The following is a 25,967-nucleotide window of genomic DNA, read 5'->3' as shown; positions in this document are numbered from 1 at the left end:
ATCAAGATATTTCTAGGACGAGCAATACTATGTCTTAGAGAGAATAAATTATGCAAATTGACAATAACATCCACCTTACTAATACCCCATCCTTCCTTTTGAACCGACAACCAAGCCCAAATCGTAGTCTTACAAACGTGGAGCAAACGATCAAAGGAGCAAACAACTCCCTCAAAGGTCCTTCGATTCCTCTCCCTCCACACTTCCCAAAGGATTGTACCAACACAGATTTTTCAAATTTGCTGCCCTTTTTTTAGTAAAGACGTGACTTTCAAAGATGATACAATACCCTCTATTGATTGTGGTAATGGCATTAGAACACCCACCATCCCTAGAAACCAATACCACAGCCTCGTAGTAAAGGGGCAATAAATTAAGAGGTGTGCTCCATTTTCAGCATCTTGTTTACATAAGAGACACACATTAGGCATAAATTTTCCTCTCTTAATCAAATTGTCCACAGTTAGAATTTTATCTTGTGCTGCCAACCAAACAAAAATCTGTACCTTATGAGAAATTGGTCATTTCCACATCTGTGCAATGTTACTATTCGACCATCTCCATCGATCATGAAAAAATAAGTTATAGCAAGATTTCACTGAGAATAGGCCATTACTTTCAATTTCCCAGATCAGTTCATCGTCACCGTTGATTGAAACATAGACTTCATCAAGTGACTCCATAAGTTGACACCATTGGCCGAGAAGCTCATTGCTTAAACGTCCATTAGCAATTTGTATGTCCCAATAAATATTTTGCCCTCTCCAATCTATCGCCTCACTGACTTTTAAATTGGGTCTTGTTATAATGCTGTATAGATCCCAGAAAGTCCACTTCAAAGGGTAATCCCCTAGCCACTTATGATGTCAAAATGAAACCTTCTCACCGCTTCCCACTGCCAAGCGAAAATTGCCTGAAATCATAGGTCTATAACTCAATAGAGATTTCCACAGTAGTGACAAATTTTGCCCTCTATTACTACCTAACCACAATTGGGATCTATCCATACCATATTTAGCAAGTAAAACTTTATACCAAAGATGGTCCTTTAAAAGAAGGTTGCACCACCACCATTTACATTATAACGAAGGCTAAAAGTTTTTATTTTGCGAATCCCCAAACCACCTTCCTTCTTCGGAGTGCATATTCTATCTCATCTCAAAAAGTGATACTTTCAATTGCTTTCAAAGGAGCCCCATAGAAAGTCTCTCATCATTTTTTTCAGGTTTTTTGCAATCGATCCTGGAATAGAATTCATATCCCACCCAATGAGAGATATTTGGGTTTCCAAAGAGCAAGTTTTACCTGAACCTGCTCTATAATCCTATCCCAAACCGAGATAGAGAGTCTCAAATCTGAGATCGGAATCCCCAAGTAGATAACAGGAAAGCTACACACCTTAAATCCAATCGAATTTGCCAAATTTCCAACCTCTGAAGCTATACAATTAATCCCAATAATTGAAGATTTATTGAAATTAACTTTAATGCCCAATGTCACCTCGCAGCATTCCAGAAACCTTGTAATCTGATTAACTTGAGTAGCATCGGCATCGCAAAAGATTAGGGTATCATCGGTATATTATAGGTAAGAAATCACAATGGAGGAGTTAGCAATCTTAAAACCTGAAAAAAAAAGATGGTCAATATTAGAGAGTATCAAACTGAAGCATTCAGCATAAATTGTGAAAAGAAATGGGGACAAAGGGTCTCCTTGACGCAAGCCTCTAGAAGCCTTAAAGAAACCAATAGGGCTCCCTTTGAAGATAACAAAGAAATGTGCTAAAGATAAACATCCTCAAATCCAACTTAACCACCTATCACCAAACCCCCATCATTTTCATAATCTCTAATAAATCTCCCTATTCCATTCGATCATATGCCTTTTTCATATCCAATTCAGCATGACCCCCAGCCTCTTTTCCATCACACGTGAGTGGATACATTCACGTGCCAACAATATACTATCTGTGATCTGCCTAATTTCAATAAAAGCAGCTTGCGTACCTGGGATTAACTGCGGCAGCACTCATTTCAGCCTCACAACCAAGACCTTTGCAATGATCTTATATAAACTAGTGAGCAGACTTATGTGTCTCACATCCAAATTCTCTAGAATGACTGATTTTTTAGGGATCAGGGCCAAAAAGGTAGAATTCACTCCTCGAAACACATGCCCTGAGATCATGAACCCTCTCACCATCTTTAACAATTCCCCTTTAACCAATTCCCAAAAAATATGAAAAAAGGCTAAAAGGAATCCATCATGACCTGGAGCCTTATTTCCAAGGAGGCCAAAAAACGTCTGTTTCAACTCATCCATAGTCACTATTCTTTGTAAATCGATCTTCAAGTTACTAGGTAGAACTTTAAAAAGAACTCTTTGGAGCTTCGAAGTGAAGGAGACCTCCTTAGAGAAAGCTTTTTCAAAGTGATTAATCATTGCTTAACTTAATAGCCTGCTCATCATCGGGATCGACCCCAGGAAAAGTCAATCCCGAAAGATCATTCTGCCGTCTTCTTGCACTAGCAATTACATGAAAGTATTTTGTGTTGAGATCCCCTTCCTTAAGCCATTTGAATCGCGACCTTTGCCTCCAATAAATCTCTTCAGCTCTTCTTAAATCACCTAACTCCTTCAATTTCTCACTCCTATCCACAAAAAAGTGCTCAGAGACCAATCCACTATCTTGGATATTCTGATCTAGATTCTCTAAATCATGTAATACTTTGTCTAAATTTCTTTGGACATCGAAATTATTTTCTTTCTTCCAATCAATCAATTTGCGCTTTATAATAAGCAGCCTATTGTGTAATTGGAAGTCCATCGTGCCTTCAACCACACAGTTAGTCCAGACTCCTTTAATCAAATCCCTAACCTCGTCCAGCTGCAGCCACTCCAAATTCAATCTGAATGGTTTTGAGCTACCATTCGTTGTAGACGTACTTAAAAGAATAGGTTGATGATCAGAACTCAACCTCTGTATCGTCTTGACAGTTGTAAGTGGGAACTCCTCAAGCCATTCCATTGAAAGCAAAAAACAATCAATCTTAGACATCGTTGGCCTCACTAAACTATTATTAGACCAAGTGAACTTGGATCCAATAATAGGCGGATCCATTAAAGTATTGCTTTCAATTGACCGATTAAAGAGTCTCATAGAGGAATTAATAGGAGTGGCTGCCATGCACTCCTTTGGCCATCGAATAAGATTAAAATCCCCCCCCCCCCCCCCCCCCCCCCCCCCCCCACAACCACCAAAAAATAGAAGTCATAAATAACAGAATTCAACTCAGAAATGAAATCTTCCTGAAGCGTAGAAGAGTTCGGGTCGTTAACAGTCAAAAGCCCCCAAGAAAAACCATACCTCGGACCATGAAAACCCAAAAAAACACAAAAGTTTTTAACAATAACAACAAAATTTTGTAAGACCAGCACGTCCCACAAAACCCAAATTCCCCCAGATTGTCTCACAGAATCTAACCCACAAAAAGCCACAACCCTTGAACCCTGAATTCCCTTAGCCCCAATAACAGTGGGCCGAGGAAGTTTGGTTTCTTGTAGAAGTAAAATAGCTGGTTTAAAATTATAAACCAAAAACCGAACATCATTTTTCCTACTGGGATCTCCCAAACCCCGTACATTCAACAAAATTCATAAGATTAAGGGTTAGAAGAAGAAGCACTTGGTCCGTGAGGACTTGAACCAAAATAATGTTCCTCCAAGAGTAGGGCTGCATTGATCTCGTCATCATCATCTCTACTGGAATCAACGCTTGAGAAAGAGGAGGAAGAATAACCAACTTCAATCAACTCCAGGTCGTGACATCGAATTCCTCCAGGCGGTCCCTTCTTGATAACTCCACGTGCTTGCAACCGCGCCGAAGACCTCGTCCCCACTGTCATCATCTGTTTATTTTTCATTTTTGCCTTCTCTTTGGCCAGAGTCTTCACAGTACATTCCATGTTGGCCGGAATCGAAGCAGCCTCTTTGGGGGTCACTTTCGGTGTGGTTGCATCCACACTCTCAGCTCTTTCTCCTACGACAATTCTTGATTTCGTCGAAGACCACTCTAATGGGAACCTCATCCATCCCCATTACATTCAGCATTTTAGCAATTTGTTGACCATCCTCCAATACTGAGGCTTCCAATGCCGTGCCCAAGTTCTCTATCTGAAAAGTCTGAGAAAGTTCGCCATCAACCTCCACTGCAGTCGTAGCCTCACTCTGAAAAATGACTTCAGATGAAACCTTCCCTAACTCCCCAAGCGACTTCAGGAGCAAGGGTCAGTCCTCATGAACCATAGACAGTGGAGCCAAATCTTCCTTTTCCATCCTTGACACCAACCCGAGCTCATCCCCTTGCACTGGCACTTCATCCTCAGCCAAAGCAATCGAAGAATCTTCCCAAGCCATCTCTTCCACCGCTGCACTGGGTTCCACTTGCTCATCGATCATCACCAACGTCATCGTGTCTACTGTAAGTGGATCAAAGCCTAACTTTTGGGATACCCGGGTCTTCCTTACCGCTAAACGAAACCATAGGGGGTACATTACTACCAAAATAGCAAGCACCACATGAAGCGTCGACACCGACCTGAGCCTAAGATCTTCTAGCATAATAGCCAACTTATTTGCAGGGGAAGTTGCATTCTTCCTTAAACCAAACGATAATGAAATTGGTTGTTTATCCACCACCTTTAAGGCATGCATAGGAAATATAAAATCTCCTTCCAAAAATCTCTTCGATAAGTCATTCGGTATCACGTGCCCATCCTCCACCATAAACACAAATCCCAAAGTCTAGGGGTCAACATCCTTGCATCGAGCAGAAACTGCCTTTATCTCATTGTCACATAAAGTTTCCTTCGGTGGTCCCTCATTCGTCCCTTGTGAACCAGTAGCAAAATCGGGAACATCTACCTTAAAGAACGGCGAACTATTGGCGAAACGATCAACAAGAATCCAACGCTTGCGTATATTCAAATTTTTCAAAATTTGAAACTCCCGTTTTCCATTCCTAGAATTCCGGAAGCCTCCCTTATGCAATTGGCCGGAATTTCTAATTTTCGTCGATCTACGTTGCCGTCATCTCACCTCTTGCCATCCATTATTTTCCCCTTTATCAGAAGTAATATGTTGTGACACCGAAAGATTACAGTTCGTACCTTTGATATCCTTCACTACTGATATAGAGAAACATTCCTAGCCCACCTGTAAAGCCAAAAACTGTGGGATGGGGGCCCCTTCCAATATCCATATTCGTACTCTAACATTTCACAGATCTACCCCATCAAATGCAGCTTTATCAACATCACATAATTCTCCACACTTATTAGCAAGTTTACAAAAAATGGGCAATGACCAAGCGTGTAGGGGAACACCTATAAATCTAATCCACGAACTCTGCTTTCGCCAGTAAGAGAGATGAGAATCTAGTCTCCAAAGATCAAGAGAAAGAAGCTTACCCCTAATGCGCACAAACCGGTTCTTTAAAGCTATCGAAGAATCCTCCTTTGAATAGAGAAAACATACGATCTTATTCTCCCCCATTATTTTAACTTTCAGGGCATACGACAACCTTCAGTTCCTTCTAGCCCAATCGGAAAGGCCAAAAATGTCGTTTGAATGGGGAGAAAAAGAACCAACTACTGGGAATCTTGCCCCTGACAATATTCCTCCTGACAAATCGTACCCGATGGAGACCATTCCTGCCTCTTCTCCATCTTCAGCTTCCCCACCCTTCTCCATTGCTCTCTCTCTAGACTTTTGGGTTTTTTCAATGCATTGTCACCCCACCTTTCATGATAGAGACTTTTTTGGGGTAATCAAAGGATGAAGAGTTTAGAGACACTCAAGTATCACCTTCCCATGGTTTTAGGAAATCCAATTGACGAAACCAAAGCAATTTTTTTCTAATATGGATATATTGTTATCGATTAGTTTTTTTTTTTTTTCCACCCACATTCTTCTACAATAGATCAATAAGAGAATTTGGATATGATAGAGATAAACAGAGAGGAAAACGAAACGAGGCTTAAGAGGCATCCCACATCTTAGTTAAATTCCCACCGTTAACACCACCCATTAATACCTTCAAAAAGCTAACTCTTAATCTACTGAATTACCAAAAAAAAGAGAGAGAGTGATTGCTTCACGTATTTCCATACCTTTTCCACTTCCCCATCTCATTGGACTTTCCCCCTCATCCCCTTCTCATCGTCCTCAGAGGTTTATTATTTATTGTTTCTTCATTTATTTTTTATTTTTTATTTAATTATGTTATAGAATTCTTTAGAGCTTTTTTTCTTCATTTTTCTATTCACATAAATTGTTTTATTTATTTTCACATTGTGGAAGTATTCATATTTAACTCATAGTGCTTGACAATGTTCATATACATCTTTAATGGTATGTTATTTTGTTGATTAATTTATTTGGTTTTCTATTATAATTAAAGCTTTATTATTTTTTATTTTTTATAGCTATCCCAATCAAATTTATTAGTTCTTTGTTTTATTTGGTGTTAGTTTTTATTTTTAATTTTTTATTCTACTATAATTTTTTGATGATGTACTTTGATTCCTTTGAATTGCTTTAGCATTTCATAAAATATGAATGTTTTGTATTTGAAGTTCGTTTTCTTTGTTAGATATTAGACATGTAGATATTCATCCTCTATAATGGACGCAAGAACCTATACTCTCAAGTTATTTTACTAAATATTTTTAATTTTTTATTTATTTTATTTCACTTTTTAGTTTTTTGAGAAATTTTTCAAACATCACATAAGAGATCAACAATTTAATATTTTATTGATGCACTTTGATTTAATTTCAAAATGCACATCAAAATAAAAATAACCACAAGATGAAATAGTTGAAAAGGGGTAAAATGTTAAAAAGTTAGGTGCCTACAATTGGCCATTTACGGGCTTACATCCATTGAGCCGCAAAGCTCGGGACCTTTGTGGACCAAATAGGACCATAAAGGCCCTATCAAGTACTTAGGTTTGTAGAGCCCAAAGGCTTGGACCCTCTACAGGCCTACAAACCTATTAGGTCCGTAGAGATAATTTTAAGAATAAATAGAGGAAAAATGGATATAAGTGTAAATTTGAAAAAAAAAAATATAAAATATAAATTTTTAAAAAAATAGATAAAATTACATAAATATCCGTTAGCATTATTACGGATGTACAAAATAGTTTCTGTTATTACATGTATATCTGTTTTGTGCTTTTTATAACGCAAGTTTTTAAAAAATACGACTTTACCTTTTTTCGAGTGTTGAACAACCGATTTGGAGGGTTTTTCAAATGTTCAACATCCGACATCATTTTTAGATGTTCAACATCTGAAAAACCTTCAATTCGGATGTTCAACACCCGAAAATGTGAATGTAAACATTAAACTTTCGGCCTATTTTCGGATGTTGAACATCCGAAAAACCCTCCAATTCGGTTATTCAACATCCGAAAAAAAATAAAATCACCTTTTTTAAAAAATTGTGTATATGTAATTTTTCAAAAAAACTAAGTGATGTTATCCATCATTTTTCTAAATTTATAAATAAAAAATTTAAAAGTTAAAGGGCTATTTATTCTGCCGTGACGTCATTTATTTCATGTACAATCAACTTTGCCATACCAAATTATTTGTCAAAGGTCGGTGAAAAGACAACTTGCTGACTGGATGTGTCACCTAATAAAAAATACTACTTTCAAGAAGATGCGAGATTTGCCTTTTGTAAATTGCATGAAGTAACTACACATAAGTGATTATAGTTCTAATTTTAATTTTGTTTTAACAATATTACTTACTAATAAGTGTTTCATGTAATAGTTGTATAGTAATACAATAGTAATACAATGAAACGATATCCAAAAACTATGTTAGAGTTGTTTATTTTACTTTAATATTTAAAGGGAAAAGTTTATATAGAGCCGAGGCTTTAAACAATCAAATTTGACCTTATCCTAAAAATTTCACTAGAAGAGGTTATATTGATACTCAATTATATTTAAATCGATCATCTCGACATCAAGATGCATGGACATGAGAAAAAAATGGATTTCAAGGTTTGGAAATAGTGTATTTTGTAACATATTTTTTTACCATCAATTTTTAAGATTTTCAAGTTTTCGTATATATGTCGTTCTACACTATTTTTGAAACTTTAAACTTTATAAATAACTATAAAAATATATTTGAAGGCTATCACAAAGATTTCCAATATTAAAATCACATTTCTCAACACTATTTGAAGGTAGGCTCTAATTTAATTGTTTAGAGCCTGGGCTCTATACAAACCGCACCCATTTCTAAATATACACTCTTTTAATTCCAATGAACAATTACAAAGAAAGTATTCTTTAGCCTAATTAATAAAAGCCTAGGCCATAAAAGGAATCTTTTTCCTTTCTAAATTGTTTAGATAGTTTTCTTATAATTAGATTAACAATATTAAAAAATCAAAAATAGATTTTGAATTTGTAAAGGCCCAGATCTTAAAATTGATCAAATGGATAATTTAGATTCATTGTTGCTGGGAATCCATTTTGTCCATATTTAGGATGAAAATTGAAATTTATTTTTCTTGAGATTGATTATTAAGATGAAGAGAGTGTGTGCAAAAGTTGGGGTCAAATAAATGCCAAAAACATTATTTTTTAGAAGTATGGTTTCTTTATATTATAATAATACGGTGAGATAGTGAGTTTTATTAATCAAAAGAAGTTACAGAACAATAAAAAAAACAATTAGCTCCTTTGCTATTAGTAATAGACTCTAACCGCACCTCATATTTGGCAAGATTACCTGAACTATTAACCCCTAACATAGATCCATCACCTCAGCCCATATATGTAATAATTTCCATGGTGGCTTACTTCTCTGAACTATAGTTTTGTTCTATAGCGTATTGAAGGTCATTTAAAAATTCTTGAGCTCTTCTCTTGACAGTGGGGTATAGAAGCCCACAAGGTAGTGTTTGATGCAGTGACAGATCTCCTGGTCGATATGGTTATTGAGACTATTTATTTAAGGAAAATAGTTTCATGCGGGCTGGACCGCATTTCTACAATATGCGGTCTGGATGTATAAAGCATCTATTTTAAAGATAAATGCAAGTAGCTGATCGATCTAAAAACAAGTGTAACTAACAGTCCAAATGTTTTCCTAATACAATTATTAGTTCCAGTTTTTTATCTTGTTTATTATTTTTGTTTTTTTTTTTTTTTTCATATCTATGATCTTAATGTTAAAGATTATATATTCTCTAAAAATTAGCATCAAATTATATTTAAAAAATATATGTATTGCCAAGCCCACATTTCTATAATATGCGGGCTGACCGCATAGAAACCGTGTCCTTTATTTAATGGGGCACGAATTTTTCAATTACGGGAAGGTAAATAAAGTTATTAAATAATTAATTCTATCTACCCAAAAAAATAAGCAATTAATTGTAATTTTGCTGCTTTGATTCCTTAAAAAGAGTATGACAAGAACACTGAATAGTTAAGGATTTGTATAAGATTATTCCAAAGATTTTTAGTGACTAGATCGAGAGTGGTGTCGCCTTTAGTGGCCTCGAAACTGTAGTCAGCTTTTATGAGGGGAGATAAATTACAAAGAATGTGTTGATTGCACAAGAACGTATACCCTCAAGGAAGTTGGATCAAAATTTGTTATGATTTACAAACAAGACTTAGAGAAGGCTTACAATCGAGTAGATTGGGATTTTCTATGAAGGGCCGCGGGGAAAATAGGTTTTCATGTCAAGTGGAGATACTTGATCATGGGGTGTAATAATTTTTTTAGTTATCATCAATGGTAAGCCTAGTGGGTTTTATTTCGGGCCATTACGGAAATCAAACAACAAGATCTTCTTTTTCAAGAAATCAAACAAGGAGATATTGTTTTTTTGGGAGAATTTAAATGTGGTTCCAATACACAATAATCCAGGATAAAGTATACTTAGGTGGGTTGGCCATGTACAGGGCAGATCCAGTACAATACCAATTAGGAAGTATGAGTTAGTTTATGTGGAAGGCTAAAAAAAGACAAGGTATAGAACCAAAAGGTTATGGTCGAAAGTAGTCAGAAATGATATGATAACATATGATCTCACTAAAGGTATGAGCCCTGATAGAGCAGACTGACAGATCAACATTTGTGTAGCCAACCCCAAAAAGTTGGAATTATTGGAAAAAAACAGCTATGGTAATGATGATAATGAAACAAGGAGATCTTCTTTCTTCTTTTGTGTTTACTTTTTTGGCTGAATCTTTCAGTATAATGTTGGATGAGGAATAAGCTATCAGGCTCATCTCGGGATTCAAGATTTTATAATAGGGGCAGGTTACACTCATTTATTATATGCTGATGATACTTTAGTTTTCATTGATGCAAGTAACTAAGATAAGAGAATTTTAGACAGGACTTAAGATGTTATGAAGTATTTTCACAATTAAAAGTAAATATGTAGAAAACAAAGCCATGAGTGTTATGCGATGAACAAACTACTCACAGATTGGCAATATTGGTGGATCTATGATGAACAAACTACTCACGGATTGGCAATATTGATGGGGTATGGAATGGACAGTTTCGTAATTAAATACCAAATTCCCTTAAAAATATGCAAGTACAATAATTTTTCAAAAAAAAGAAATAAACTACATCTAACAAATGGGTGCTTGGAGGACAAGTGTGGGATCCAGTGGTTGAAATATTTAAATAAAGCTTGACCTATGAAGCTCTAGATTCTTATGTAAAGAAGATAGATTGACACTCTCTGATAGGCCCGCGTACCATATGTCTCTCGGTGAAGGGTGCGGTTGTATAGAGTCTAGGCTCTAAACAATCAAATTAGAGCCTAGCTTAAAATAGTGTCGAGAAATGTGGATTCAATACTGGAAATCATTGTGATAGCCTTAAAGTATATTTTAATTTTTATTTATAGAGTTTAAAGCTTAAAACATTGTGTAGATCTATAGATTTATGGAAACTTGAAAATCTTGAATATCGATGGTCTAAAAATGCGTTACAAAATACATTATTTTTTTAATTTGAAATCTATTTTTTCTCATGTCTATGCATCTTGATGCTGAGATGATCAATTTGAGGATATTTGAACATCAAAACAACATATTCTAATGAAATTTTTTAAGTAAGATCAAATTTGATTGTTTAGAGCCTCCGCTCAATATAAACTTTTTCCTATGGGGAAATGGCATGAAAAAGTACTTATAAAAAAAGTTATTATGAGGAATTAGGAGTTAAGAGTCAATAAGTATCATCTAATTGCTTTTAATATGGCGTGCACATCGAAAAAAGGAGATTGACTGCTAAGGAAACTGAAAGTGACGAATACATCATTATGGACCAAGTGATTGTTATTGTGTATGCGGAAGGATGAACAACATTAGTGGGCGGCGACGTCGAGAATGAACGTGGAATTCAAATGGAACGCCCAAAATAATTGCGGCCTTGACTACAAATGTGGTCCAAGGGCCGGGCCAGGGCTTGGCCCGGGTCACGGCCACGACAGGGCTCCCCCGATTCGGCCCCCTTTTCCTTTCGACCTGGGCACCTTTGTCCCAGTCCAAAACCGGGTTTCCCAGACCTGCCCAATGGTGATACAGTTTTTGTCAATTTTGGTGGTCAAGCTGGGCATTTAAAATAAAAAAAATGTTAAAAATTTTAAAAATAAGAAATTAATTTGTAATATGTTTTTTATGTTTTCTAACATTTTCACACGTTGAAAAATATTTTGGCATTAATACTTATTTTTACATTTTTTCTTCTGTTTGGATTATTTCTATAATACCCTTAGACACAAATTGATTTTTAAAAATATCTTTTTTGACTGATTTTTTAACCTCAATTAGAAGTGTTTTGTTTAATTTTAATTTAAATATAATTATCATTTTTTAAACTATTTTGTAGTTTTTTATTTTTTTTTAACAACTTTTTGGCCTAGGGAGACTTGGTCCAAGTTAGCCAGCCCGGCCCAAGGCCAAGTTCCGCTCTTGGGCCATGTTTTCCAGCAATGGGGTAGACCAATACCACAGGTCTACACCTTTAGCCTCGCTTTCATTAATGCCATGATGGTGTTCATGAACGCTTGGTACGACCACAACATAGCGGCCGCACATAATCTTGTCGCGAGGTCCATTTGTGGAGCAGCTGATTTGCTTGGGCATCTTCTTCGAAGCACCCACATAAAAGTTTTTTTTTTTTTTAGTCAGTTCAATTTAATATATAAATTCTTAATTTGTAATTTTTTTTATTTTTGTATAATAGGTCAAAGTGGTGGTATGTGTTCTCGCTTATGTGAGTTTAGTTTGTTTACATGCAGCACTACTAATTGTTTTCCTCATACTAATTAGCTGGTTTGATAAGGAGAACTTTTTAAATTTTTTTTGGAGGGGGCGAGCGGGGAATGTAATGGTATACAGCATTGGATATGCAGGGGAAAATGCCCTAATCATTTTATTTGATGGTTACATAGTAATAATTCACATATGTATTCACCGGATTGATTATCTAGGGAATACTATGTCACACAATAACACATTATTTGCATACATCATTTGGACCATCTATTTTTAAGATTTTTATATATTTATAGATTTGCTTGATTTGAACCATTTTGAATTTTAAAATTTTATAATTAGATAGATTCTGGCATCATCCTTTAAAATTTTTACACCAAGATTGCATCTCTTAACAAAGTTTGGAGGTATTGTTTATGGTTGCAACCTTATGTAAACTTTTTCCTTCATAATGGGTGTGATTTACATAAAGTTGGCACCATAAACGTAGAATTAAAGTACAACTCTAAATTCGTTCAGAAAAAGTTGTTTGACATTGGAAAAACATATACTGATCATCTCGATATCGAGATACATGGATATAGAGAAAAAAAGATATTTCAAATCCTAAAAATAAAACATCTTGCAACACATTATTTGGACCATCCATTTTTAATATTTTCATCCATGAAAAAGTTTATATAAAGTTGACACCTTGAAATGTAGAATTAAGGTGGACCTTTAAATTCCTTTGAAAAAGGTTGATTTGCCATTGCAAAAGTATCTAATTGATCATCTCAACATCGGAAATGCGTAATTATAGAGGAAAAAAGTGATTTCAAATCCTAAAAATAAAACATCTTGCAACACACTATTTAGACCATCCATTTTTAAGATTATTTTTATGTTTATTGATCTGCTTGATTTGAACCATTTTTTAGAGTTTAAAATTTTATAGTTAGAAATAAAAATAGAGTCTGCCACCATCTTAAGAATTTTCGACATTAAGATTGCATCTTATGACAGTTTGGAAATGCACCTTATTTTAATCATTTAAGGCTGCAACCTTATACAAACCACACCCTTTCTAAAGGAAAAAGATTTAAGGTTTACACATCGAAATATAAAATTAAGGTGCACTTTTAAATTCCTTCGAAAAAGGTTATTTTGATGTTGAGAAAACATCTAATTGATCATCTGGACATATATGGTGCAAAACGAGATTTCAAATTCTAAAAATAGTACCTCTTGCAACACATTATTGGGACCATCCATTATGTGTTTATACATCTACTTGATTTGAACTATCTAATTTTTCATCATCATCAAAATCTTTTCCCAACTAATTGGAGTCGACTAATATCAATTCAGGATTCATTGATACCTATGGCAAAGTTTTAGGTTGGTTGCCTAGCCAACGCAACCCAACTCTTTTATCCGGCAGATTAAGGGAAAGTTTAAAGTCCTCACCCTTCTTAACCCAAGATCCAACTACAAGCTTTTTAACTGCAACAATTTAAATATACAATATTGGATATCGCAGCTGCTGGCACCAGACTTGCCCTCCAATAGATCCTTGTTAATTCATAGAGCCCAACTCGGGGATACTAGGACTCGCCAAGGTAGTGGGTCCGAGTTACTCGGGCGAGTCCAAGTTGGCTCACACGAGTATTTCCACTTTGTTACATACAAGAAGTCAGCTACTTCCAAAGAATGACACAGAGTACATGAATTCACATGCACATAGACAATCATAAATAAATCTAAAGCCGATACAATTTATTCCAAGAGCTCCACTCAGCTAATAAAGAAGTTTCCACCAATTTTCCCTAATGAATGATTACATGCTTGCTTTCCCCACAAAAGTCATGAGCTCTGCAGCTGCAGCTTCTTTGACTGCAATGAAGTCTATTTCAGAATATCTTCCCCTGTTGAAACAACCAAAATATGAGGAATCCGTTGTAACTTTTAGTCTTTCCCTCTCTCGTGCATGTTTGCTATGTTCAAGTGTTAGAGAAAAAGAGTCGGTTCAGTTTGTACGGACCAGAAATGGTTTTTTGACCATGTTGCCAAAGGAAAGGCTGGACTGGAGATCCCATGCAGTATCCTTGCAACTGACCTTGGTGTGAACTTAGCATGCGAGTTGCTCTGCAAAAAAACCTGAATCCAAAAGAATGGAAGTAATAGATCTATAGGAAGTTAAGCAAGCACTGAATATTATATTTAGAAACAAAACTGGAATGATAGAGTTCTCACCTTTATATCTGCTCGTAAAAATCGGCTGCATTCCCAGTTCAAAGAATGGGGTGAGTCAATTGTTGCAAGAGTTATAAATCACATCAACCAATGTATTTAGACTTAATATCAACTATCACATTTGTTGCATTATTTATGTCCAGCTATTGTGCATTTTTAAATAAGAAACACAATGTATAGTGATAAAGACCAGTGATTTGTTCTTTTCTAAGTATCCTGCACAATGCATACCATTCTGAGATTCTAGAGCATCTCACAGTAATTTGCAAAACAGCGATGTATCCTTTATCTCTCGGACAAATGACCACAACACTGATAAAAAGAATTACCAAAACTTCCTGTTGCCTAGGCCAGCACCCCACTGTTGTGGGCCACTAGTTTTTGGGAGATTCGTCAAAACACCCATAGGGGATGAAGAACTATTCCAACTCAAGACCATGGTAAAGGGTTAAATTGTTCATCTCTCATGGGTAATTTGATAAATTTCCCTTAGTTTTTCCTTCAATCAACAATGGATATGAGCTAGGAAGAGGGCAAATAATTTTAAGTAAGCCATTTATTTCAATTGCTCATTGTTAAAATGTGTTATTTGCATGCACAATATTAGGACAGTGAAATTGACCAATAGATTGTGAACACAATGCAAACTACAAAGCATAAATTAGTAATTCAAGTTAAAAAAAACATATATTTTATTAAATTTATGTTTGGGCTCAATTAACAATAAAGAAGCAACTAGAATGCAGAAGGAAAAGTTTACATAACAAATGGAAGACCTGTTAAGCAAGAAGACTAAAAGAAACTTGACATTTGAATATGTTGCTAAATATTAGACTAAGATCCAGAAACTAATGCATACCCAGACAATTATCGATCATCAACAATGCATAATAACAATTGAAGAAAGAATCTATTTCTACCTGCTTTGCTGTGCCTTATTTGGGAATTCATCATGCTGACTCTCAGAATCACAGGTGAAATACCCCAAAATCATTCTTTGCAAGCAAGGGGTATGAAGTGTATCACTGCATCCTTCAGTTTTCTTACACAATTTTGCGGCAAAGGAGCCGATGTTGTACATGGTGTTCAATTTCCACACCTACACAAAGCACGATCTCAATGCATGCAAGAAGAAACCATCAGTTTACACAAATCCACGAACAGACAAGCTCTAAAAGAAAGCTTATTCACCTTACACTTTTCAACCTCTCCCAACCATTTTGAGATGTTAGTGGCAAGAGAACAATAATCCTCTGGAACTTTCATGACCATGTAACATAGAGCAGGATCCTTCAGTTCATAGGTAACTTCTCCCATGGACTGCACCTCATTACATGGTATATAATTGTAGTGAATCGACAGTCAAATTATCAATGTATTCAATATTGTAAAAATCAGCTAGGCAGTAATTAAAATAACGATGTCAATTATTCTTGTTCTAAGAGTGTCCTAAAACTATCCTCTAGTGTGATGTCTGTATGAGAAATAGTACAGGGAAGGAACATAATTTAATCGATCACCTTTTAATGGTGCCGTGATATTCATGGATCTTAATAGTTTTCATAGGGTAAAGAACCATATATAATTATTCATTTCAAAAAATTATTTTAGAGCTGCTAAGAAAGAAAGAAGATGAGCATAAAACAACTTCAAATAAATTGATTGATTTGGAGGATATTCATGGAGTATTTGAATCACAATAGTAAATAAGCATTTGAACAAAAGGAGCAGCGAACCGTACAACTATCATGGCAAAAACATTGTGAAGCTTTATAAGCTATAGACCATCACAATCCCAAAATTTTCTAAACACATGATTCCTTAGGTATCTTAGACATTAGACTGTGCAGTCAAGACATACAGCACCGGGCAAATTGTGGTGAATAATGAAAGAAATACATCAAATGTGCAGAAGCAGAAGTACTAAACCCCAGAACATGTAACTCTTTAAATGGAAAGCAATAGGTAGCAACTATGTCCCCTTCTTTCATTTCAATAGGAAAATTGCAGAAGGGCTTTCTGTCTATACGAACAAACACACAGGAGTTCTAATATTTTTTAGAAAAGAAAAACCTTGCCTCTCTCTCTCTCTCTCTCTCTCTCTCTCTCTCTCTCTCTCTCTAGACATGCACGCACACACACATCTAAAGTTTGTCTGGAGATGTAGTTTCGGTGTCGAAAATCTTAATATGGCTTGAAAATCTATTTTCATCAATAATTGTAAAATTTAAAATTCTAAAAATAGCATAGATCAAGCAGATATGTAACTACTTAAAAATCTTGAAGTCGACGGTCCAGATAACTTATTATAGAAAGCACTATTTTTAGGACTAGAAATTCATGTTTTTTATATTCAGACATCTCAAGGTCGAGATGATCAATTGAATGGTTTTTAAACATCGGAAACACTCTTTTCAGAGGATTTTTGAGGTACGCATTATGTGAGAGAGAGAGAGTTTTGGTTTCTCATTATTCAAAACACCTGGTACTTTCATAAATCTCATAAAAAAAATATGCCAATCTCCTTGGGCAAGGGAGTCTTTCTTCACCCATGAGGTGACATTTTTCTAGTTTCCTTATAAAATTCACACATATGTGCATGTGTCGTAGTTGCAACAATATACACATGAATGTATATCTTAAGAATTCCCATGTGAGTTTGTGTAGGTGTACACACGTAAATGTACAATCATGGGGCAAATTACTTAATAAATTTGCTTCTTTAAATCATCTTTATGTGAATATCTTGCAACAACTGTTCATGGACGTCACTGATGAGCACAACAAATTTAATTGCAAGAAAAACTAGTTAACTCTTCTAAATAATAATAATAATTAATTGCATGCAAAACACATATAACAAAGCAGGTGCTAAACAGACTAATGATAAATATTACATTTTTCATAAAATAATGAAAATTACTATATACATGCAGGTCTTATTATCAATAAATTAGATACCTGCAGTTCCTGCAACTGTCTCATTAGGTCATCGATACTGAACCCAACAGTTTTTGCTAACGTGGGTACATCAAACACATACTGTCCTTGCGTAGCTTTTGCACTGAAAATTTTCACTTAACAAAGCCTCAAGGTCAGATTCCATATGCATTTAGAGGTTGCTAGAACCTACAAGAAATTAACTATAACAAGTCTACCTACATTTTCAAAATTCCTGAAATAATAATGTGCTTTCTTGAGAGCAAGCTTGAGGAAGTCTGTCAACAAAGTAAAAAGGAAAACAAAAAGTGAACTTCAATTACCATGATGACTAATATACATATGATTAAATGTGTGTGTGCGTTTGTAATAACATGCTCATTATTGTCTGTCCAAACATGTTAGAAGGACCAATACTTTCTTGTGACCAATATATTTATTTGAAAAAGGTTATTTATAGGAACAATTGCTTAAAAAATGCAACATTTTCTTGAATACACACCTTGTGAAAACATAGAGTACAAGTGGCATTTAGTTGAGGAAGCATGCGAAGGTACTGCACCTCCCCAATATCTAAATACGTTAGGATGGTAATCATTACCTAGCAACAAGAGCAACTATGTTAATGGGCTAAAGATAAGATGTTCGAGAAGTAATCACATAAGTGACACATCAAACTACACATAATTGTACTAATTTTCCAATAAATGGTACAGCTAACAAAACTATTTAGCCTCAAGCAATATCAACTATTCAATTAGGGCAGGTCAAGAGTTGGGTATCACGCTAGAAATCGATTCTAGGGAAAGGGCATCTGATAGAATTGCCTACCATCACAACATCGATCCCTACATAAATTTTACATTTGAAGCTGCATTGGTGCCACATTCCAACAAGGGGAACAACTTCCAAGGAGAATAAAAATTATCCACAAATGAGGATTTCCATTTCCCCATGAAGAAAAAAAAAAAGAAAACTGGAATAGTTGGCAAGAGAAGGATATCAAAAAATAAAGAAAATATGTGGAAAGAGAAGGATATCAAAAGTGAACCTCTTCTTTCATATCAAATTTTTTGGTCGTGGGCTCTATGATGAAGGAGCAAACTTTGGCAGAATTCTCATTGTAGTCTTTGAAAACAAGACACAGGAATTTATTTACTGCATAGTCATCCACGCCATCACTGCAAACATAAAGCAGTTAGAGATAATTCATCTTCATAAATTGCAAAGAACTACATATCCCGAATAAACAAGTAATTAGGACTAAGCTGATACCTGTATGAAAGACTGCATAGCTTAGTATAAGTGCTATCATCCATTAGAAGATGGCAATATGCCAACCTTCCATCCCTTCCTGCACGTCCAGTCTCCTGCAAACACATTTAAATTTACAAGGTCAAGTGGATATCAGTTATTATTAAAAAACTATAATGATAATTACCTGAACATATTCTTCCAAGCTTTCAGGTAAACTATAATGAATCACCTGAAAGATAAACCACATTTAAGAAGGATTGTCACTTTAGGTCGCAAGACCAATAGATATTGCAGGTATCAAGACATAAAAGTGTAAGGCCATTGCATTGACAAATAATGCAGAAATGTCATTATATATATATATATATATATATATATATATGTATATATATCAGTGTTCGCAAAATCGAACCGAAACGGTTAACCAGACATGGGCCCGGAAGCGATTTAACCGGTCTAACCATTAAACCAGCCGATTCAACCGCTCTAACCGAGCAAGTCCCGAATGATCAAAAAAGTGTTAAAAAAATTTAAAAAGATAAAAAAAAAATCTACTAAAATATGAAAAGCATATAAAGAATGTGATTAAAACAAAACATACTCAAATGAAGTTGAAAATTATTGAAACAAATGGATTTTAACAAATCGATTTGTGCCTAGGGGTATTTTTAAAATTTTCTGAAAAAGATGGGAAAATATAAAAGTGAGTATCAATGACCACAATTTTTTTTAATCTTTACCATAATGTAAATAATATTAAAACAGTCTTCTTTTAAAAGAAAATGAAAAAAAATTAAATTATATACAATATAGACCATTCCTTTTGTAAATACGTAGTAAATGACATATTGGTTAATAGATGTAATAGGCAACTAAATAGCATATGGTGCATTGGTTAGTGGGTTTAATAACAAATTATTTCTTTACAAGAACTTTCAAGTTCGATTCATGTGGGCAAGTAAATTTTTTGAACTTCTTACCAATGTAATGAATTCTTAGAATTGTTAAAATGAACCACACAAATGTTTAAAAAGAAAACCGCTGATGGCAGGATTCGAACCGCGGTTCATATAAAGCATAGTCGCCAGCGCTAACCAATACACCATTCTAAAATATTTGATATAAATGTGAAGTAGTATTCTATTTAAACTTTTAAGAAATCGGTTGATCACCAAAACCGCCCAAAACATTCCGATCTAACCAGGCGATTAACGGTTAGATTGGTCGACCGGTTTTGCAAACACTGATATATATATATATATATATATGGACAGACAGAGAGAGACCAGAAGTTCTATGTCATATTTATACATATCACACTATTATGTAATTAAGAATGGAAAAGAAAAATAGAAACTAGAGTCAGACATTGACATACCGCTCCCACGTCACTCTTATTCAGACCCATGCCAAATGCCACGGTTGCTACTACCTTTCATATAAAATAAAGCGAAAAATTAATTAATAATTATGACTTCAATAATAGCACAAAAGAAGAAAATAAGATCGTGTACAATAGTATATGACAGGTAAAGTCCTTTTGAAGTACCTTTCAGTTAGAGGAAAAAAAAAGTTATAAAGAAATAATGTGTAAATAATCATATTGCACTATAATACTCTTTTCCCAAAAAAAAACAAAAGTTATATCAATGATGCTGAACTATGTACAACAATTCAAAAAATAATTGGATACTCTTACCACTTTTATCTTGTTGGAACAAAATAATTCTTGTACACGATTCCGGTCTTTTGTAGGAATGCCACTGTGGTAGCTCTACAAACACACAAACACAGAGACCTCAGGAGGCTATTTTCATATTTCAGCATGTAAGTTATTGTTTCTGTAGTCGAGAAAGATATACAATTAGAAATACCAACCTTTGCCAAGATGTTGTTATCACAAAGGAACTTGCTAACCATATCTGTTTCAAACTGCAAAAAGTCAACCAAACCGAGTATTTGTGAAAATTGACAAGAAATTCCAAATCTTAACATTTTGCGAGGAGGAAAGAAACAAATGGATAGTAAACATCAACATGTTTGAAGTGAGATATTACACAGAAGTTATAAGCACTAAGATAGTTATGTTTTTCCATGCAAGCTCAATCATAACCCAATCTATACTCGAGTGACGAGCAATATGATGCCGTATCCAGAAAAAAATTTCTCAAAGAGGATCTTCTATTTTACGTAAGTGTTCACCACAATAGATAGGCTCCCCCAAAGTGTTGTCCTTACCCAGAGGCAAAACTGTCCAAGATTTGGGGAAGACTATTTAACTTGGTAAATTTGATTGGACCATGTATGTTCCACCATGGGAGAACAACACTCCATGAGAACATCAAGAAGTAGTGATGAAGGATTAAAATTTGACTTTTTGTTAGGATGTCTTTCAAGTCTCCAATGACTAAGTGTTTTCTTTGAGTGAAAAAACAAATAGCTTATTATCTTGCACATGTAATGTTTATGGTAGGAACAAATGGTATGGGCCCAAGGTTGGAGAGACAACAGAAAGAGGAAATAAGAAAACTTAAATAAAGAATGGTCATAGCAAGCTCAATCCAAATGCCATATATGCTGCAAACTAGGCTGGTCTTTCACAAAGAAAATTGAGCACCATCGATACTGGAGCTGGCAACACAACAATTTAAACCTAGGCTGGTCAATCAAAGAATGGAAATAGTACATACTTGAAATTTGCAGTAAACAATGATGCTTTGAAGATCAGCAAAGGGGGAAGACTTGATCAACTTTAACAGATCCTTCAACCTACAAAATTTCCAATCCACATCTAAATAGTGCATCATGGTTTTGCAAGGATATACCACTTTTGCATATGTAGTAAACATGCTTAACATACATATGCCACAAATCCAACCAGTAGTTAGAAGTTACCTGTTTCCACTGAAAGTTACAGAGAGCTGCAAATTTTCCCTCACATGAGAAGCTTGGATAAGATTGATTGGAGAAATATCCAGAGAATCCGTAATAGATCGCAAAGTTCTAACTGTTGCTGTCGCAGTCATAGCAAGGATACATTCAACGTTAAGCTTACTTCGAAGAATGGAAGCCCGAAGCCTCAAGTATGAAGGCCGAAAATTATGAGACCTATGAAAAATCTTCATATTAGAGCATTGATAAAAACATCCTCAGATGCAATACAGAGAGGTAAAAAGCACAAGAATCACCAACAAATCAATCTTTCAGATAAAAGAAAAAGTGCTTCTTACTTAAATAACCCCTACGAACCAATTTTTTGAAAACTAGTCGGTCCAATCTTTTCCAATGAAGTTGAGGATAACGCTTGAAGTAATGCTGCTTGACATAATCAAACAAATAAAAAAAAGAAAAATAAAATGATGATGAAGAGAAAATAGGAGAAAGAAAAAACCTGGGGAAAATAGGAAATGAAAGGTAAATAGAGAAGAAAATTCATGTATGGATATATAGTAAGCCCTATTTTTCTCTCTGGTATTTGCAAATTTTTCCAATCCAATCAGACAATCTACTCTGATAAAAAAGAAAATGTTAAACAGAAACACACCCATGATGAAAGGAGATTCGACTCAAGAGAAACTTGATGAAAATAAATAAAATATATAGAGGGCCTCTTTCATAACCCCAATAAATGGGAAAGACCCAGGAGCACTCACCATTCGGAAAGACAATGTGCTTCATCAATCACGACCAGCGATATAGGAGGAAGATTGTGAAATATTGACACAAACACATCATTCAAAAAGCGTTCAGGTGAAACAAAAAGCACCTGTTGGAAAAAAATAACAAAGCAGTATGAATAAACTAACATCCATAACCTATGTGTCCAAAAAGTTGGAATAACAAAAGTCAGGAGATACATTTTGCACTACTCAAGTTGGGTTCTTTTTGGGGGGGAAAGCATTTCTCATAGAAGAATTAAGCTAGAAGGAAAAGCTATACTGATTCGGTATACTCTAAACTTTTTATTTGAGTTTCTTGTGACAAAGTGGTTCATTGCAAGTACTTATTTCCATTTCTCTCATAGAATCAACACTCAATATCCAAATTACTTGGTAAGCTACATTTCAACATCCTACTTGTATTTAGTAATCTCATGATTTCTTTCAACTAGAGACTACTTGAGAGGAAAAGTTTGCCACCTAATAGAACATATCAAGCACCTTTCCCAAGAAAAGAAAAGAGAACATGGGGCGCACAGTAACTAGGAAAGACAGGCAAAAATCGCACCAATCTAGTAGATCGTGCACAAAAATGAAGGGGAACCAAACTAGAAGGAAATGTACAGGTTATGCAATTTATATAATACCAGAAAAGAAAACCATGGTCATGGACAACTCCAGCTAAATGAAAGTTGGGTTTCAAAACAACAACTTTCCTACCAATAGACAACCTTTTAAGTTGAATCCAGTTTTAAAAGTCAAATATTAGCATTTCTAGAGTGACTAAATTCATCAACAACATGCTTCGTTTAAGCATAAGCATACAATCCATGTAAAAAAGCATTTCATTGTCATTTCAACAAAAAGACACCCTAAACCCCAAATGCTGTCACCTTCAAGTGGCCAGAGCAAAGTTTGTCCAAAACTTCAGATGCCTCTTTACTGTTCTGAAGAATATAAATACAGGTAAATCAATATAATATTTTATCAAATGTACTCAGAAAATCATAAAGATTACTGCAATCCCATGAACCCCACAAGAAACTAAAGGATGAGATAATTATAATGTGGGTTTACTTGATTGCTTGAGAGGAGCCCTCCAGGTATGGCAGGAGGTAGCTGATGTAGTTGATCAACCATCAGAGCAATTAAAGGGCTCACAACCAGAGTCACTCCTGGCAAAATCAAGGCCGGAAGCTGCATAACATTTGATTAATCAAAATCTCCAAAACTATCTCAAATGCAAACTATGTCAATGTCAGCAATTCAGAATGTGAGAGAGAGAGAGAGAGAGAGAGAGAGAGAATGTTAGTGCTACCATAATGATCCTCCATAACCAAAAGAGGCAGAATCGCGCATCCAACCACGAACCCAAAAAGTATCCCTTAAGTAGACCTTTTCTTTTTTTGAAGCCAGGAGAATGTTAATGAAATCAAACTAAAAGGATCAAAATAAACAACACTAGAAAGAGATACACAGCAGTGACACAACAATCTTAGAGAGAGAGAGAAATCTCAGTTAGTATCATAACATTTTTAAGATAGATAGAAAGATACCAAACTAGTAACATAACAATTTTCAATAGAAAAACAGATGCCCATTTGCTAATAATAATTCTAAAGAGAGTGATGTCCACTTGGTGATACAACTAGTTTGGAGAGAGATGCCTACCTGGTAACACAAGGATTTTCCAGACCCAGTCGGCTGCACAAGCATAACAGACTCTCGCTTGAGCACCCGTTTGATTGCCTCCAACTGCCACTCTCGAAATCCATCAAACCCATGAATTAGTTTCAGCAAACTGACAAGGTTCTCATCTGAAGGATTCTCCCTAACAGTAGATAAAATCTCATTAACCAATTCTCCATTAAAATCCACATCACCATTGCTTTGTAAAACCTCTTGCTCAAAAACCCCATCATCCTTGTCCTCCTTTCTCCTCCTCTTCCAAGTTTTGCGGTCACTCTTTCGAGAAAATCTCCTCTTCCCCTTGAATGAGAACTTCCCCCCTCCATTAATGTTAAGCTTCACAAAATTGCCACTATCTGAACATCTCTTCACCACTTTTTTGGGTGATATCACTGAAGAACTGATCAAATTTGGGTGAAATTTTGGAACTTTCTTGAATTTAGTGAAAGGCTTGAGATCAGAAGCTGAAACCACTGGATTTTCATCATCAATGGCAGGGTTTAGGCCAAGTTTCATAAACCGAGAAGAACCAGCAGCAGGAGAGAAATGGGTAGCTGAGATTATGCCGGTATTATCAATGGAAGCAGAAATGGATTGAAGTCCAGGTCTGTGGACTTTGATCGAAAAACCATCGAGATTCAAGAGATCAGGAGAGGTAAAGGGGATCTCAGTTGTGGTTTGAGCATTGAACGAAATTTTGCGTTTAGGATTGCGTTCAGGATTGCAGATTGCATCTGGTTTTGAGGAAGAAGCCCTGACCCTGGAATTTTTCGAAGGGCATGGAACCCTAAACTTAGACTTCTTTGAAGGGGATGGGACCCTAGTCCTGGAATTATTTGAAAGGGATGAAACCCTAGTGGTAGGTTTCTTTATGGGGGATAAAACCCTAACTCTAGAATTCTTCGAAGGAGAAACAACCCCGGTGTTAGGAATATTTGCATGGGATAAAACCCTAACCCTGGAATACTTTGAAGGTGGAGTTGCAGAGATGTGAGAACCACATGAATCAGAAGAGTCAGAGTCCATTTGAGAAAAATGGAGGGAGTTTTGCTCTCTGATTCAGTTTTATATGGAAAGCATTTTCCCGCCAAAAAGTTATGGCAAATTACTCAATCTGCCCGTACCATTTTTATTAATGGTGTGTTAGCGTGAGGTTGCAACCTTAAAACGTTAATGGTGTGCTTAGAGTAAGGTTGCAACCTTAAACAAGGTGTGAGAATCAATTTTTATCTTTAATTGTGAAATTTTGCCGTCGAAAATTCGTAGAATCGTGAGAGAATCAATTTTTATCTTTAATTATAAATTTTAAAATTTTTAAATGATTCAAATCAATCATATCTACATAAAATCTTAAAAATAGACGGTCCAGATAATGTTTTGCAATGTACCATTTCAAAAATTTGAAACCTCTTTTTTCTCTACATCTATACATTTGAATATCGAGATGAGCAGACAGATATTTTTTTACCATCGAAATAATACTTTTCGAAAAAATTTAGAAGTGCACCTTAATTCTACATTTTAATGTGTCAACCTTATATGAATTTTTTCTTTTAATTAAGTACTTGTAGCATTACACAAAATAACTGAAATTTACAATGTTTTGTTGAGACTAGATGACTCTTCGAGTTACACATTTTTTTCAAAATGTTTATGCAATAATATATATATATACAATCATCTCTAAAATCATAATTCCAAATAACTCCCCAAGTCACTCTTTCGAGTTAAATAAAAAAAGGGCATTTAACCTTGTCTTACCATTTTCTTATGGTCTAAAATACAAATTTTACTTCTTCTTTTTTGACACAATTTTTATGCAAACTAACCGGCATAAAATCACC

General features: G+C 35.2%; 2 protein-coding genes across 7 annotated transcripts; both read right to left on the bottom strand.

Annotated features, from left to right (window-relative positions):
* Positions 1-2,434: 2,434 nt before the first annotated feature.
* Positions 2,435-3,058, bottom strand: LOC105421250 (uncharacterized). Its single transcript, XM_011627925.1, has one exon. The coding sequence runs from the start codon at positions 3,056-3,058 to the stop codon at positions 2,435-2,437; it is 624 nt and encodes a 207-aa protein (XP_011626227.1).
* A 10,739-nt stretch (positions 3,059-13,797) lies between these two features.
* On the bottom strand, positions 13,798-25,218 carry LOC18441904 (DEAD/DEAH box RNA helicase family protein). Of its 6 annotated transcripts, none has more exons than XR_016057032.1 (20): positions 24,106-25,218; positions 23,512-23,631; positions 23,328-23,381; positions 22,429-22,541; positions 21,671-21,883; positions 21,466-21,544; positions 20,654-20,707; positions 20,475-20,549; positions 20,154-20,207; positions 18,960-19,004; positions 18,794-18,888; positions 18,570-18,699; positions 18,021-18,119; positions 17,741-17,796; positions 17,540-17,655; positions 15,770-15,898; positions 15,499-15,677; positions 14,579-14,603; positions 14,367-14,511; positions 13,798-14,250 (listed from the first exon to the last, which is right to left on the bottom strand). XR_016057032.1 is itself a non-coding variant. In XM_020672102.2 (20 exons), exons 1-20 carry the CDS (start codon positions 25,147-25,149, stop codon positions 14,231-14,233), a joined length of 2,832 nt encoding a protein of 943 aa, XP_020527761.1. In that variant the 5' UTR covers positions 25,150-25,213; the 3' UTR covers positions 13,798-14,230. The 6 variants fall into 6 exon arrangements, 4 of the variants coding, with proteins under 4 accessions (XP_020527761.1, XP_006852191.1, XP_088725070.1 ...); XR_016057031.1 differs by having other exon boundaries at positions 14,367-14,482; XM_020672102.2 differs by having other exon boundaries at positions 17,540-17,642; positions 24,106-25,213.
* Positions 25,219-25,967: the final 749 nt, after the last annotated feature.

Source organism: Amborella trichopoda, chromosome 6 (genome assembly GCF_054954075.1).
Source record: "Amborella trichopoda isolate Santa Cruz 75 chromosome 6, AtrichopodaSantaCruz75HAP2 v2.0, whole genome shotgun sequence".
Classification (NCBI taxonomy): domain Eukaryota; kingdom Viridiplantae; phylum Streptophyta; class Magnoliopsida; order Amborellales; family Amborellaceae; genus Amborella; species Amborella trichopoda.
This window is presented reverse-complemented; position numbering and strand designations above follow the sequence as displayed.

Excerpts from the sequence above, each read along its gene's own strand:
- LOC18441904 (XM_006852129.3), bottom strand. The coding sequence starts at position 25,149 with ATGGACTCTGACTCTTCTGATTCATGTGGTTCTCACATCTCTGCAACT. Across the intron at positions 18,120-18,569 it reads AATTTGATATGAAAGAAGAG|GTAATGATTACCATCCTAAC; the intron begins GTTCACTTTTGA and ends TCTTGTTGCTAG. Across the intron at positions 15,678-15,769 it reads GAGAGGTTGAAAAGTGTAAG|GTGTGGAAATTGAACACCAT; the intron begins GTGAATAAGCTT and ends TGCTTTGTGTAG.
- LOC105421250 (XM_011627925.1), bottom strand. The coding sequence starts at position 3,058 with ATGTCTAAGATTGATTGTTTTTTGCTTTCAATGGAATGGCTTGAGGAG.